General features: G+C 34.1%; 1 protein-coding gene across 2 annotated transcripts; it reads left to right on the forward strand.

Annotated features, from left to right (window-relative positions):
* The first annotated feature begins 6106 nt into the window (after window positions 1-6106).
* LOC105160002 (uncharacterized) lies at window positions 6107-8322 on the forward strand. 2 transcript variants are annotated; one of them, XM_011077244.3, is made up of 2 exons: window positions 6107-6529; window positions 6707-8322. In XM_011077244.3, exon 2 carries the CDS (start codon window positions 6721-6723, stop codon window positions 7804-7806), a length of 1086 nt encoding a protein of 361 aa, XP_011075546.1. In that variant the 5' UTR covers window positions 6107-6529; window positions 6707-6720; the 3' UTR covers window positions 7807-8322. The 2 variants fall into 2 exon arrangements, 1 of the variants encoding a protein (XP_011075546.1); XR_002286983.2 differs by having other exon boundaries at window positions 6108-7876; window positions 7996-8322.
* Window positions 8323-15002: the final 6680 nt, after the last annotated feature.

Genomic DNA, 15002 nt, shown 5'->3' on the forward strand with positions numbered 1-15002 from the left:
TTTTACCCATTTTAAGGACCGGCCCGTAAGTTAAAGGTGAGTCTGAATTCAACCAATGGTCCATCAAACAAGGATCTTCCATTTGCCGTAACCAATATTCACTGTCATGTCCGTCCATCAATGACCATCCCCAACATCCGTGGAATCTGGATCATGCGATTATTATTAGGTTGGATAAACTTTCTAATACACTTTAATAAAATATTTATATCATAAATATGTTGAGTTATTTAATTCAAACAATCAAAATAAACATAATATAATTAGTTTAGAATTTTTCTTTATCCTATCACCTAAATAACACATATTACAAAACGGGATTCTTGGGCCAACTCTTTAAATGCAGACATTGTTACTCACAAAGCTCGCCAAAATAAAAGTAAAATTAACACCAATGTGAGAAGTTCATCGAGATTTCCCAATATCACGAGTTATTTGCCTTCAACTCTTGGCTACTTACATAAATTTCCATTAGGAATAGGATAGAATGTCTATCATCAACGACCATGCTTTTTCTTGGAGGTTAAGATTGTCCAGATCGAGCACGATCTTCCTACCGATCCCTAAACATGGACTCTAAGAAGTGTTGGAGTATTGAAAAGCTGTGCCATGAAAAATCACTGACTTGAAAGCGAAATTTCGATACTATCGTGGTGCAGATAGTATAAACGGATCGCTCCCCAAGGTTAACACAACTATTACTTTCTTACACGTGCACTCGTGGAAGAAAGTTTGGAACAACGAACAGAATATAAAACTCAGAAGTGAAAGAAAATGAAATGAGCTAGAAGAGGAGAGCTCTAAGTTTTTTTTTTTTGGTGTGTCAAATGAATGAGAACTCATGTCTATTTATAGAGCCATGACTAAGTAGATGAAATTAATTGGACTTATCCAATCCTTAATCCAACGGGTATAATAGAATAAAAGAGGATTTGTTGGTTAATTAGCTAAAATTAAGGCAAGGGACTTGGTCTTCTTTTTAGTCATTCCTAACAAGAAGCATCCCGACAACACAAGGATTATTGCAGCTAGAGTCGCTCCTTATATGTTCACTCTAACGCTCAAGTTAAATAATGGGTGAACAATGAAAATGAGACTGATCAATCTCTCCGGACGTACCTTCTAGCAACAGTGGAGTTTCCCCCCATCATGGCTATGCTTCAGGCTTTACGGGCTATGTCAGGTGGGCTGGTTAAACTCATATAGGAATGAGCGTATTCTGAAGCCCAACACAGGGTTTTGGGCTATTACTTTTCTAACTAACTCCGGTAACAACGAGAATGCGAGTGTCGGACGGCATTGCGGGTGTAGAAAAAACCAGAGATATTCCATCATTTAGACATCAAATAACTCGAAAGTGTTGGAAAATTTTCAGTTTTGTATAATGAAATAATGTGTTTTTGAAATATAATAATCGAATTTGAAATAAAAAACAATCAACGTCATGTTGGAACAACAAATGATATATGACGATTAGAAATGTTATTACGACAAGATAATTAAATAAGAAACTTACAATAAGAATTGAATCTTAACAATTCTCACTTCAACAGAAATTGTAAATTTAATCAAATCGCAAAATTCACTGTTTGTCTCGAAAAAAATATACATTCCGTATCAATAAGTGCATCGGGTACGACGTAATTTCTCCCAGGCTGAGACGGTTGCAGCTCTTTCGATTTTAGCAATATATTGAAAGAACACCTCAATCAAACACTCAAAAACTCGTTATCGAAACAAGAAATTCTTATTCCAAAAATTTGAGAGAGATATAGGCTGAGAAAGAGAGAGAGAATACCCGAGCAAGTGAGGTAGAGAGAAGTGTGAGTTGTGATTGTGTTAACATAAGGAATTGCTAGCTTTATATATACACCCCATGTTCGCTCTCATCTCCATAACACTTCAAATTCAAATTTGAACTTGAACGTAATATGTAGAATAATAAAATATGAGTATATAACAGCCACCCCACAACACTTTATATACTTATCAATTTTCATCACTGTCCCATCATTTTCCTATGTGGAACAAAGTGGCGGGACGCGGTTGTCCACCCGACCCGCCAACCCTTTTTGATTTGTTATTAGACTGGGAAATCGTGGTATTGGACCCACTCTTTAAAGTTCAACAATGGAACGCGACTTTAGTTCAAAATGGATAATTTGAGGGGAAGAAAGATCCACCGACAGCCACCTCTGAATGGAGAGACAAGTGGATACAAATACGGAAAGACATAGAATATTGTTAGATTAATTAAAAATAATAATTATATTCATATTAAGTAAAATCAGTATAATATATATTAATCTCGTTTAATTCGTGTGATAGAATTAAATACTATGAGAATGGATCGAACGAACAATGTAATAATAATTTTTAATCCCATTATATAATATTTGATTTGACGTATTATGACGTGTGACATGCCATATAATAATATAATTTGATGTCTGGCTGACGGGATTACAGAATACGATTAAATTTAAAACGACGATTAAATTATTTTTATTTTAACATTATGAAGAATCATGGAAGATAAAAGAAATCTATTAATGTTAATTTATTGAAATTCAATTTTTAAAATAGAATTTCTCGTGGAATATTTTTCCCCCACATTCATATGAAGCAGAAGTTCAAAATAAACATTCGATAAAAAAAAATAGAGAGTGAATGTTTAATTTTTTTTTTTATAAAAATTACAAAAGAATGACGAAAATTTCTTTTAGGCCATACATTTTATATGTTTTTAAAATTCATAATATTTTTAAATCTTATTTGAAAAATAAATTCTTAAAATATTTAAATAAATAAGATTATATAATTCGTAAAATATTAGTAGTTATGATTTTATAATTTATTTAAAAAAAATTATTAATATTTTAAAAGTAAGTCGTGAACTCCTTATATTTAAAATAGATTTCTAACATCTTATTTTTAATATTTATAGGCATATTTTTAGGAAAAAATATATTAAATATTTTGTAGCATTTTATAAGATATTTTAAATAATTTATAAGCTCACCCAAACACCCTTTTAAATGTCAAATCTTTTAAATAATAGCTTTCAGGTATTAAAATGTCTTATTTACATTTAGACTCCCTTTAAAAATATTAAATTATACTTTTTTCCTAAATAAGTTTTGAAATTATACTTACACCCCCTTCAAAAATTCTCGATTTACTGAAAAATGCTGATATAATCAAAGAAAAATTACATAAATTTTTTATTAGCCCCTCATTTAATATTCTCATCTCACATATATTTTTTGTACTTATAAAGAGATAAATGTAACATACATATATCGAGTGAGATTAATATCATTATATTTTTTCTTCATAATTATAAAATTATTACATGAAAATATTAAATGGAGAGTAAAATTCAAAATTTATGCAATTTTTTCGCTAATGTTAGCATTTTTCGTCAAAATCCTAACAAATGAAGGTCAGGTATAAACAGTAAATTTTCAGAGGGGTGTAAATGTAATTTCATTTTTTTTTTTTGCGGAAAAGTGTAATTTTGCATTTTTAGAGGGGATTTAAGTGCAATTAACCCTAAAAAGAAAGTACTCGAAAATAGGGTAAATTACTTCAAGTTCCCCTTAAGTTTGATACAATTACAAATGCCCTCTTGTTGTTTGTGAAATTACAAATACCCCCCTAAAACTAACATCCATCGAACAAGAGAATCAATTCTATTAGCTTTAGTTCAGGTCATATCAAGATTTTGATTGAAGTACCAATAATGCCCCCATTAAACCCTAATTGTAACAATTTTACATATTTTCAGACTAAAATGCCACTTTTTCGAGCTATGCAAGGCATAAACACCGAGAGGCAAACGGGACGTTGCCACATCATCAATTTTTTCAATATCAAATAGGATAAAATTGGTATTTTCACTTTATCGTCTAAAGATTATATAATTGTGTCAAATATCATTGATACATCGATAATTTATTAAATAAATAAAAAAAATATTTATAGTTATATTAAAATTTAAAAGAAATTGATGTAATTTAATGTAAAAGAATATCATATAACAATTGGATCTAGGCACCGACAAGTAACATGGTTTAGTTTGGGAGTATGTTCACTCGCACGTTAAATTGTTTGCATATTTTGGCAGTTTGGTCGCTATTACACTTGTGTTTTTTTATAATTTAAAATGATAAATTATTATTATTTAAAATAATTTGATTATAATTATTCTTGTCAATTATCAATATCTAACAAAAATAATTATAATTGAGCTCGGCCTCATTTGCTACCGTGATCAACAATATTAAATAAATTAAATATAAACAATACCTACTATTACAGTAGAACAACATCCCATGCATATAGGAGGATTCGGCTTCGCTAACTGAGCTCGGTGCTTTTCACTGACTAGATTTAGCGGAACTAAATCGATACAGTTATTATGTGATTGACCGCTTTCTTTAAATTATACTTTAATTACATGACAAATATATTACACTTGTCGTATAATTGATTTTGGTCTGACCAAAAAATCCAAATTGGATTGGAATTTCCCCAACTTGCAATTGTATTTTCACATTTAAATTTAAATACACAAAGTTGGAAACAAAAATATTATAGTTATATAACTTCAATTAATAAAAATCACTTTCATGTCAACTTATTTAGTAGTTAGGACCTATAATACACGAACACTTTGAAAAATTATCCGAGGCAGTATCGAAAATCGTGCGGACACGTGTCTGACACACTGATGGCATGTCCGAAATATATATATAAGAAAAAAAGAACACGGCGTCGAATACGCCTGTTGTATGTCAAACACGTTTTGGAGATGCGTACGACAAGTTCCATACACATTTTGGAACTTTTTTCTTTTATAATTTCAGAAAATTTGGGCTATTGTGTTTTTTAAAAAAAGTTTGAACTTAATAACAAAAAAAAAAAATAATTAACTCACGCATCTCAAATTGAAAATTTTGATAAGAAATTACTAAAAATTTGGAAAATAATCATGATGATTTAATTATTTTGAATATTAAAATTTTTTCATTGCGTACTTTTAAGATAAACTGATTATGTATATTTTTTAAACTATATTTGGTTAAAAATATAGATATAAGACTTACTTATTTTATATTTTCTCTTGATATTATTCATATTGCATATTTATAAGAAATTGAGGATATATATAATAATATATATATAATATGTAGCTGTGTCGTGTCCTATTTTTTTTTTTATATTTTTTTATTGTCGTGTCCGTATTCATACGTTATAACTTATGACTTATTACTCATCATTCACAAAAATATTACTCCACATCAATTAAATATTTATATTATGGTGTTCTGTAAATTATTATAATATTATATATTTATTAATGACAAGAGATTTTTCGAGGGCCAACCTTCGTTATTCCCACCTTTGGGCAAACGGAAATTCTGCCAACTCAGTATCGAATTGGATCTAAGACTACAAGGTCGGAATGCAAAGTTGGGACGGACTCCACATCCCAACTATTATTTCTAATACGTATGCGGTGAACGCTCTTGAAATAATTATTTCAAATTAATTACTTGTGAATATAGGCAATATTTATTTATTAATTATAAAATATGAAATAATATGAATAACTTTATATTAATAAGTGATACAATTTATAAAATTTAATATTTTTTTAATATTAAATAGATACGGAATTGTATTGAATAATTTTTATTTTCTTGAATTGTATCGGACGACATTAGTTAAAAAAAGAAGAAGAAGAAGAAGAAGAAAAGGAATACTATAAAATGCAACTGATTTTTGAATGAGCCGATTATAATTATATTATAAGTTTCAATAATAATTAATATTTGTCGATCGTAAATATCAAATATTTATAATTAAATAACAATGATTATTAGACTATTAAAATAATTAATTACGAGATATAAGTGAAATTTGAACATTTGACGTCTTGATTATGAAATATTACTTTACCAATTAAATTAGACCTCGTTGACGTGCAAAATTAGGAGAATGGGCAAAATCCAAGTCCTAAATATGCATATAAAGGTGTGGCCCATGCGCAGCTGATTAGCCTATAGATACACTGCAACTGCACATAGAGTATACCGCCACGCAGACGCTAGTCTTCGGTCCGCCTCTTACATTACATGAACGACCCCCAAATCTCGTTCATTTTCCACGCCTCCAAAATCCGAAAATAGAGACTTCTCTTTCCTTCTTCACACTCTTAATCACAGATCCTCCCCACGTTTTCTCTACGATTGCTGTCTCTCTCACTGCAACCCTTCAGACCCTTTTCCTAGCGTGACCTCCCTTCATTCCTCACGAGCTCTGTTCTGATAAGAGCTTTGTGTTCGTGAGGGGTCTCTCGTTTTCCTCATTTACACCGCACCCAAATCACCTCGTACAAGTGTATGGCATTTTGAGGATGTGGGTGTATTGAATTTGTGTGTTGGCTTTGTGGGTTGTCGCTGGAATCGATTTTCCGAATGGGAAGTGGAGGATTCAGTGTGCGATCTTCGGTTATTTGGAGGTATGCTCTGAGTGAATTCTTGTGGTTGATTTAGATCTGATTAGCATTTTTTGGTATAGTTTTTGATGCATTGAGTTCTGATGAGGTGGAGTTGTTTGGGATTGTTTGGAATGTGATGGATTTGGGGACATTTGTGTTGTTTATTTGATTGATTTTTGTGGCGTTTTTGGAGGAAAGAAGGATTTGAAAACATGGAAATATCGAGTGGGTTGAGGCTCAGTTCACATGGATTAAACAGAGAGAAAAACAAGGACAATGAAGGGACGGATCTTGGAAATCTTGAATTGGAGACGGCTGTGCATGATATCCGGTCTGATTACCATATTCATTCCATGAACGCATTGGAGATTTTGAGAGAAACAGTCAGGATTCTTCGATATAATTCAACAGGTTTTATGGCAATTGTGGCAGTGTTAATCTGTCCTGTTTCAGCCGTGGTGTTGTCCAATGTGTTGGTTGATCAATCCCTCGTGAAGATATTGTCTTTACGGCTATTGCTAATTGCAAAGTCCAGTGGACTCCCTCTTAAGCCTTTTGTAAAACAGTCTTGCCAGAAGTTGTCGGAAATGGCGGTTTCAGCTACAATGTGCTTCCCGCTGTTCATTACATTGTTGCTCTTGTCCAAGGCTGCTATTGCCCATTCGGTTGATTGTACTTATTCAAGGAGAAAGTTTGATTCCTCCAAGTTTTATGTTATTATTTCTAAGATCTGGAGGCGCATTGTCTTCACATACTTGTGGGTGTGTGTTGTAATCTCCGGTTGCCTCATTCTATTCATTGTCCTCCTGGTTGTTGTGAGCAGCATGTTCTTGTTTATGGGATTCCCGCCAGACTTAATTCTTTATCCTGCTATGGTAGTGGGATTCTTATTCTCAATCATTTTAGCAAATGCTATTATTATTTGCAGCATTGCCATTGTAATATCTGTTCTTGAGGATGTTTCAGGGCCACAGGCATTGCTAAGATCTAGTTCATTAATTAGTGGACAGACTCAAGTTGGATTATTGATTTTTCTTGGATCGACTATAGGTATGGCGTTTGTCGAGGGTCTCTTTGAGCATAGGGTGAAGACACTCAGTTATGGAGATGGCTCTTCCAGGATATGGGAAGGCCCCCTTTTAGTTCTGATGTATTCATTTGTGGTGCTAATTGACTCAATGATGAATGCAGTTTTCTACTTCAGTTGTAAATCTTATCGCATGGAATCTGCTGATGCAGAAAGTGAACCAGCTTTGGAAGCCCCGACTGTTCCATCTGGATCAGCAGATGTTCAATGACAGCATCTCAGATTTCATTTGTGGTACGAGACGCCACTACAATTTTTTGAAGAAATGTAGATACGGAAAGGTAAAGCTCGAGTTTCAACTCTAGTTGTGGTTCTGGTTTCATTGACAATAGAAATATGCAGAGAGGCTTCTTGAAATTGGAATATTTGTGTCAAGGTGATAACTTAATGCACTCGGCAGGATATCAATCGACGTGTTATCAAGAATTACTTTAATATCTGCAACATGGTTACTGAAGAAGAAAGGCATCTGATGTCATGAAGATTGGATCATCCACAAGTATAGTATCTTCGCAAAAGTTTATATAAGTTATAGTCACATACCTTGTAGTACTTTTTCTCCCTTTACAATTAATACACCCCAGTGGAAGTTGTTGGCTAATTGAAAGATTGCTGGCAAGTTTCTTTCCTTAATTCTAATTTAGGATTAATGAACTTATAAAGCAACATGCATGTACAAGTATATGTTGTCAAGAGAAGTTAGAATTTTGTGTTTCCGAGTGCCAAACTGCTGACCTTTATGCTCAAGGCTTTTCAGTGCCTAGTTTTAACATAATTACATGGGATCATCGTACTTGTTTCTTTCTGAATCAAATTTTTACAAGCAAACACATTGATCTGAGCTCGTTAACCTACAGTCACAAAGCTTGATTGGAAGAAGGAACCCCAGTTATAGTTCCTTCATGCCAAAATAATAAAAGTAGTAATAAACACGATAATAGCATATATTTGGATTTTTGGGGCTATGTATTTATGGTAAAGGCTTAAGTGTACGACGGAATGATATTTGGTGATTCAGGGATGACTAGACAGTGAAAAAGAGCCAGTCGACCGATGATGCCAACGGTCGGATTTGGGTTTGGGTTGGATCGACCCGAATAGAAATAGGGAGATTTTTAAAGTGTGTGATATTCTATCATTTGATCGATTTCATATGTGGTTCCCACATAACATGCCCTGGTTGTGTTGGTAAAGTTAGAGCGACATGCACGTATCAATCAAACGTGTATTTGATTGACATATATCTCTTAATTTTAAAAAAATATTATATAATTAAAACATTCCATTAAAATAAATCACTAAAAATATTGTTGAGTTTTAAGAGTCAATGCTCAATATATTCAAAATACAGTAAAAATCAATGAATCCATCCCAGTTTGAATGAAAAGCCCACATAGCGAGTGCGTGGACTGTTGCATTGGCTTGTCTGGTTATGGGGTAGAACTTCCATGATAGTCTGCTCCTCAAGATGTTTTTAATTTCTCCACACATGGTTTGGCTACCCAATCTGCTGTTTCAGTAGGTCCCAAAATCATTTGAATGGCACAAAGAGAATCAGACTCAAAAAGTGCTTTTTCAGTTTGGTTAGAATCTGCATAGGCTACGGCAAGCCAGATTGCTTCAACCTCTGCTTGGACCACGTTTTGCGCTCACCTAGACTGTGATGCTGCATTAAGAATCAAACCATCAGAATTTTGTTGGACCTAAGCTAATGCACACTTGCCTTAAAAAGAACTAGCGTCTGTCTTGAATTTTGTCCAATGAACTGGAGGCTTCTTCCACTCCAAAGGTTGGGATTGTTTTTGAGAAGCAATTTTGTTATGCGTATGGGCCTCTTGATGTTCAATTGCAAGCTTTTCAACTCGAGTGATTAGTTTTTCAACAGGAAAAAAGTGCTTGTCATGAATAGGAGAGTTCTTGGCTTTCCAAATAGCGTCAACATTAACAATGTGTTGAGCTTACTATTTATTGCTTGGAAAGCTTGCTGTGGAGCTGCAGTACTCTGAAGAACTCTGTTTTGAAGGAAGAAGATGACCCATTGTATTTCTGACATTGCTTTCCAGCATTTTCTTAACCTGTTTCTTGATCTTTCTTGTTGAATCTTGAAAACCGTAACATGTCTGGCAAAAATAGCCATGGAAGTGAGTCTTCCTATGAAGACAAGAAGATACTCGTGTGGCCAGAAAGACTCAAACTTCATGGAGGCGAACACCCAGGCATGAGTCTGGTTTCAGTGCCACTAGATGGAAACAATTTCTTGACGTGGAGTAGGGCAATCAAATTAGCTTTGGGGGCAAAACACAAGATTGGATTCATTGATGGTTCATACACTAAACCTCAAGAAAACAAGGAAGAAATAGATCAATGAAAAACAGTAGATTGTATGGTTGCATCTTGGCTCTTAAACTCAATCATTAAAGAAATCTCTGAAGCCTTCATGTATACATCTTCTGATCAAGATCTCTAGGAACAGCTTGAAGCAAGATTTGGGGATAATAATGGCTTCATGTTGTACGATATTCAGAGGAGGATTTCGTCTCTTTCACAAGGAGACATGACCATTTCGGCTTAATTTACTAAATTGAAAAAGCTGCGGGATGAACTCGCCCACTTAGACCCGCTGCCAAACTGTTTGTGTAGTGCTAGCAAGGTGTTGGCAAACCAAGAATCATCAAGATAACTCATACAATTTTTGATGGGACTCGAAGATACTTATGACCATATTAGAAGCCAGATTTTACTCATGGAACCTCTACCAACTATTGGCAAAGCATACTCAATGCTGTTACGTATTGAAAAACAAAGAGAAGTTCATATTGCTACACCTCAAGATGGAGCCATGAATGCAAGAATTTCTGAAGGGAGAAAGCAGTTTCCAAATGAGAACAGACAAAAGGAAAAGGGTGGACTTGAAAAGAAGTCACAATATTGCGATTGTAAGAGGAATGGGCACACTAGGAGCTTGTGCTTCAAACTGACAGGCTTTCCTGAATGGTATAAGACCCTTCTTGATCAAAGGAAAAATGAAAAAGGGACTTCCAACAGGGTATTCAATGTAAGTGCAGAAGAAAGATTGCAGAAGTATGACCCTAATTCCAAGACCGAAATTGCAGACTTGATCAAGATGGAGGTCAAACGAGCTATGAAAGAGCAGAGTTACATGCCAGAGCCTACTGCCAATATGACAGGATACCAAGATTTCACAGATAATCACCTCATATGTGACGCATCCACTCATATGTGCTGTGAATTGAGACTATTAACTGATCCAAAGGCTCTAAACACACCTGTGCATGTTAAATTGCCTGATGGGAATGTAAAGAAAGTAAACTGGATAGGTAAAATACGATTAACTAAAGACATCACCCTTAATGAAGTGCTTTATGTACCTAGTTTCGAACATAACTTGTTGTCTGTGAGTAAAGCATGCTGTGATAACTTTCTTAGGATCACCTTTACCAATAATAAGTGTTTTTTGCAGGACCATGTGACCATGAAGATTTTGGCTGTAGGCAACTTAATTGGAAGACTATACATGCTAAATAAAGAGACCTGCAGTGACACTACAGAACTAAATGAGACAAAACAGATACATATTTACATTATATGAAGGCTCTTACATCTGATGTGGATCTATGGCATAAGAGATTAGGACATACCATTGTTGATGTCCTGAAGCATACTGTTCTTTTCAAAAATTCAGATGTTACACTAAACATATGTGATGTATGCCCTTTGACAAAGCAACATAGATTACCATTTCATTCTAATTGCTCTAATACACAAGAAACTTTTGAATTGCTACACATAGATGTGTGGGGACCTTATAAAGAATACTCTATATCGAATTCTCACTTTATGCTTACTATTGTTGATGATTTTAGTAGAGCGACATTGATATATTTGATGACTTACAAGGATCAGGTTGTTTCTAAGCTGAAAATGTTTTGTTCTTTAATCCAAACTTAGTTTAATAAACAGATAAAAATAATTAGAAAACGGACAATGGTACAGAATTCACTAATCAGGCTTGTCAAGAATTCTTTCATCAGTTGAGAATCATTCATGAAAAAACTTGTGTATATACACCACAACAAAATGGAGTGGTGGAAAGAAAACATCAACATTTACTTCAAATTGCTAGAGCCTTGCTTTTTCAAGCCAAGATGCCTATAAAATTTTGGACAGAGGCACTTCTTACTGCAGCTTACTTAGTGAATAAACTACCTACAATTACATTAAAATGGAAAACACCTCTTGAACTTTTGTACAACAAAGCTGCCACATGTGCCTCTAACAATCTTCCTAACAAAGCCAAGTTTGATTCCAGGAATTATAAAATGTGTGTTCTTAGGCTATGCATACAGACAGAAGGGATACAAAGTCTACAACCTAGAAACTGAAACTACTTTTATTAGTAAAGATGTTAGCTTCTATGAAAATGTGTTTCCTTTTGAATCCATGAAATGCACTGATCTGTCATATCCTTTACCCATTGTCACTATACAAGATGATATTTGCAAAGAAAAGAACATTGAAACTGATGTAACTACTGAAACCAAAACTTCTACATTACAAGAGCTACAGGTGAGAAAATCCACCCGGATTACATCAAAACCTGCTTGGCTTAATGATTTTGTGTGCACTTCATCCATTACTGAATCTGAACCTATTCATATTAACTCTGTAGCACCTAGAGATAGGTGTTTTGTGGATTGTTTGTCTGCCTTACAGGAACCTGAAACATATAAGGAAACTCAGCACATCATGGAATGGAGGGAAGCCATGGAGGCAGAGATTAATGCACTTGAAGCTAATGGAACTTGGAATCTGGTTAAGGCTACTGAAGGCCAAAGAATTATAGGTTGTAGGTGGATCTACAAAATAAAGTTAAGGCCTGATGGGACTATAGAGAGACACAAAGCTAGGCTTGTTGCTAAGGGATATAGTCAAGTAGAAGGGGAGGATTATACCGATTGTTTTGCGCCAGTGATAAAATCTGTAACCATGAGGATATTCTTAGCCACTGCAGTATCAAAAGGGTGGCCTATACATCATTTGGATGTTAATAATGCATTCCTGCATGGTTCTTTGAAAGAAAACATATACATCGATCCTCCCGAAGGATTAGTGATTGAACTTGGTTTTGTATGCAAGTTGAAGAATTCCCTCTATGGTTTGAAGCAGGCGTCAAGGGAATGGACCACCAAATTCACAGAGAGAATGGAAGCTTATGGCTTTAGACAGTCTAAATATGATTATTGCTTATTCAAGAAACCTTTGAAGCATGGTTACATTGTGTTATTAGTATATGTTGATGATATACTATTAACAACACCTACAGATAAAGATTTGATGGATGTCAAGAAGTACTTGGATGATATGTTCACTATCAAAGATTTAGGAACAACCAAATATTTTCTTGGCATTAAACTTACAAGGTCCTCAAAGGTTTATTAGCTACACAAAAAAAATATGTTACTAACATTGTAAAAGATATGGGTTTAATGCAGTCAAAGATCAAGAACACACCTCTTCCCGTAGGTGTTAAACTTAGCTCACAGGACAGTGATCCATTGCCTGATCCATCTAGATATCGTAGGTCCGTTGGGAGATTATTGTATTTGAATCTTACTAGGCCAGACCAATCATATAGTGTTCAACAACTAAGCCAATACCTGCAGACACCTTGCCAAATTCACTAGGAAGCAGCTGTACACTTGGTGAAATACTTAAGGGGATGTACAAACACAGGTTTGTTTTTCCCACTTCATAATAATTGAATCTGATAGCCTTTTCTAATGCAGATTGGGGAGGGTGGATTAAATTTATGCTTTCTACTTTTATTCATATTGGTATTTATGTTGTTCTCTGTGCTTTTATTACAAATAATCTGATTTATTGTCAAGAATATTTGCCTAGCCAATTGAACTTTCAAATCCGTAATTGTTTGTTTAGTTCGATAACTAGTGGTAACACAACATAATTGATTATGTAGAAGTTTTCGATTATGTTGTGGGGAATGCACAATCTAACTTAAATAAATCCTCTTAGGAATTTATTGGTTAGAATTGGGCCTTTCTAGTTCTTAATGCTATCGGTAAATTAAATCTTGAGAACGTTCCCAAGGTTGTTTACTGATTAGGGATTTAGTCAACGGACGTTCCTTGACTATCCACAAGGTAAGGAAAGGTGAGGTCGTTAGGTTGTACCAATTGTCATAACCAATTTATCTATCATGAATAATTGTTATCTTTGCATCTATGATCAACCGTGGAATTAAGTGTGATCCTATCTTTAACTGGAATACTCTTTTCTTATATTTATCTCTTCTAATTTTATTAACTTTTTAGTTTTATTCTTCTTCCAATCAAAACTCCCCCTAATTATTTTCGTTTTTGAAGGAATTAATTTAAAACTAATCTCTATGGATTCGACCCTACTCACACATCTACAAAAGTGTTCGTAGGAATTATTTTTAGTGGATTCGACACCCATCAAATTTTGGCCCCTACTTAACCCTTTGCTCGTCCTCGATGCAAAGAAATAGAGATAAAATAGTTGAAGAAGTTCAAACTTTATGGATCGCAGACGAAAGTAACAAGCAAGAATCTAGTTAAGTGTTCAAAGAATGACACATCATATGATAAAAGACAACTGAATAAGTTTCAAACAAGTTTTCACAAGATGATCTTCATGAAAACTAAGCATGGAAAACAAGTGGACTATGCTCTCATATCTCCCAATCTCTCGAGTATTTTTGGCTATTGAGTGTTTCGCTCAAATGCTTGTTATGAAAATGCTTCACCATAGGCTTGATTATACACCAAAATCTCCAGCACTTATAAATATGCACACACTTGAATCAAGAGGTCTTATATTTTGGTTGTAATGGGGCTTTGGTTTAGGGGTATGAAGAATTAGGAAAAAATTGAGGTGAAGATCCAAGGAACTAAATTAGAGCACCAAGTAATAGATGTAGGAATCCAAGCTTTTCAAAATTAATCTATCTCATGCTCTTTCATGTCCCACTTTCCTCGACTTGAACTATGCCTTTCTTTCATAGAGAGAATTTTCTTTTTCTTCTTTTTTTTTTGTCTCCCCTTTTTTATTTGAAAGTATTTTTTTTTCTTTTCTCTCTTTCTTTGTCTATTAAGGCATAGAACAAGATTGTCATGTGACATGTTAGCTCATAAACGTCCTTTACAATAATTGAGATATCCCCCCACTTAATGTCAAAACATATACTTAGAATACATCTTTGTTTCCTTGACGCTCTACTAGTTCTTGGAAGGGCCAAACAAGGATAATAAAAATACGGTAGAGTTTGTTTATACATAGGGTTGCATAACAAGGAATTAAGGCTTATAAGGCTCAAATGGCTTACTAAGGGGATTTGTATGTAGG

The sequence above is a fragment of the Sesamum indicum genome, linkage group LG4 (genome assembly GCF_026168435.1).
Source record: "Sesamum indicum cultivar Baizhima isolate 11 linkage group LG4, ASM2616843v1, whole genome shotgun sequence".
Lineage (NCBI taxonomy): Eukaryota > Viridiplantae > Streptophyta > Magnoliopsida > Lamiales > Pedaliaceae > Sesamum > Sesamum indicum.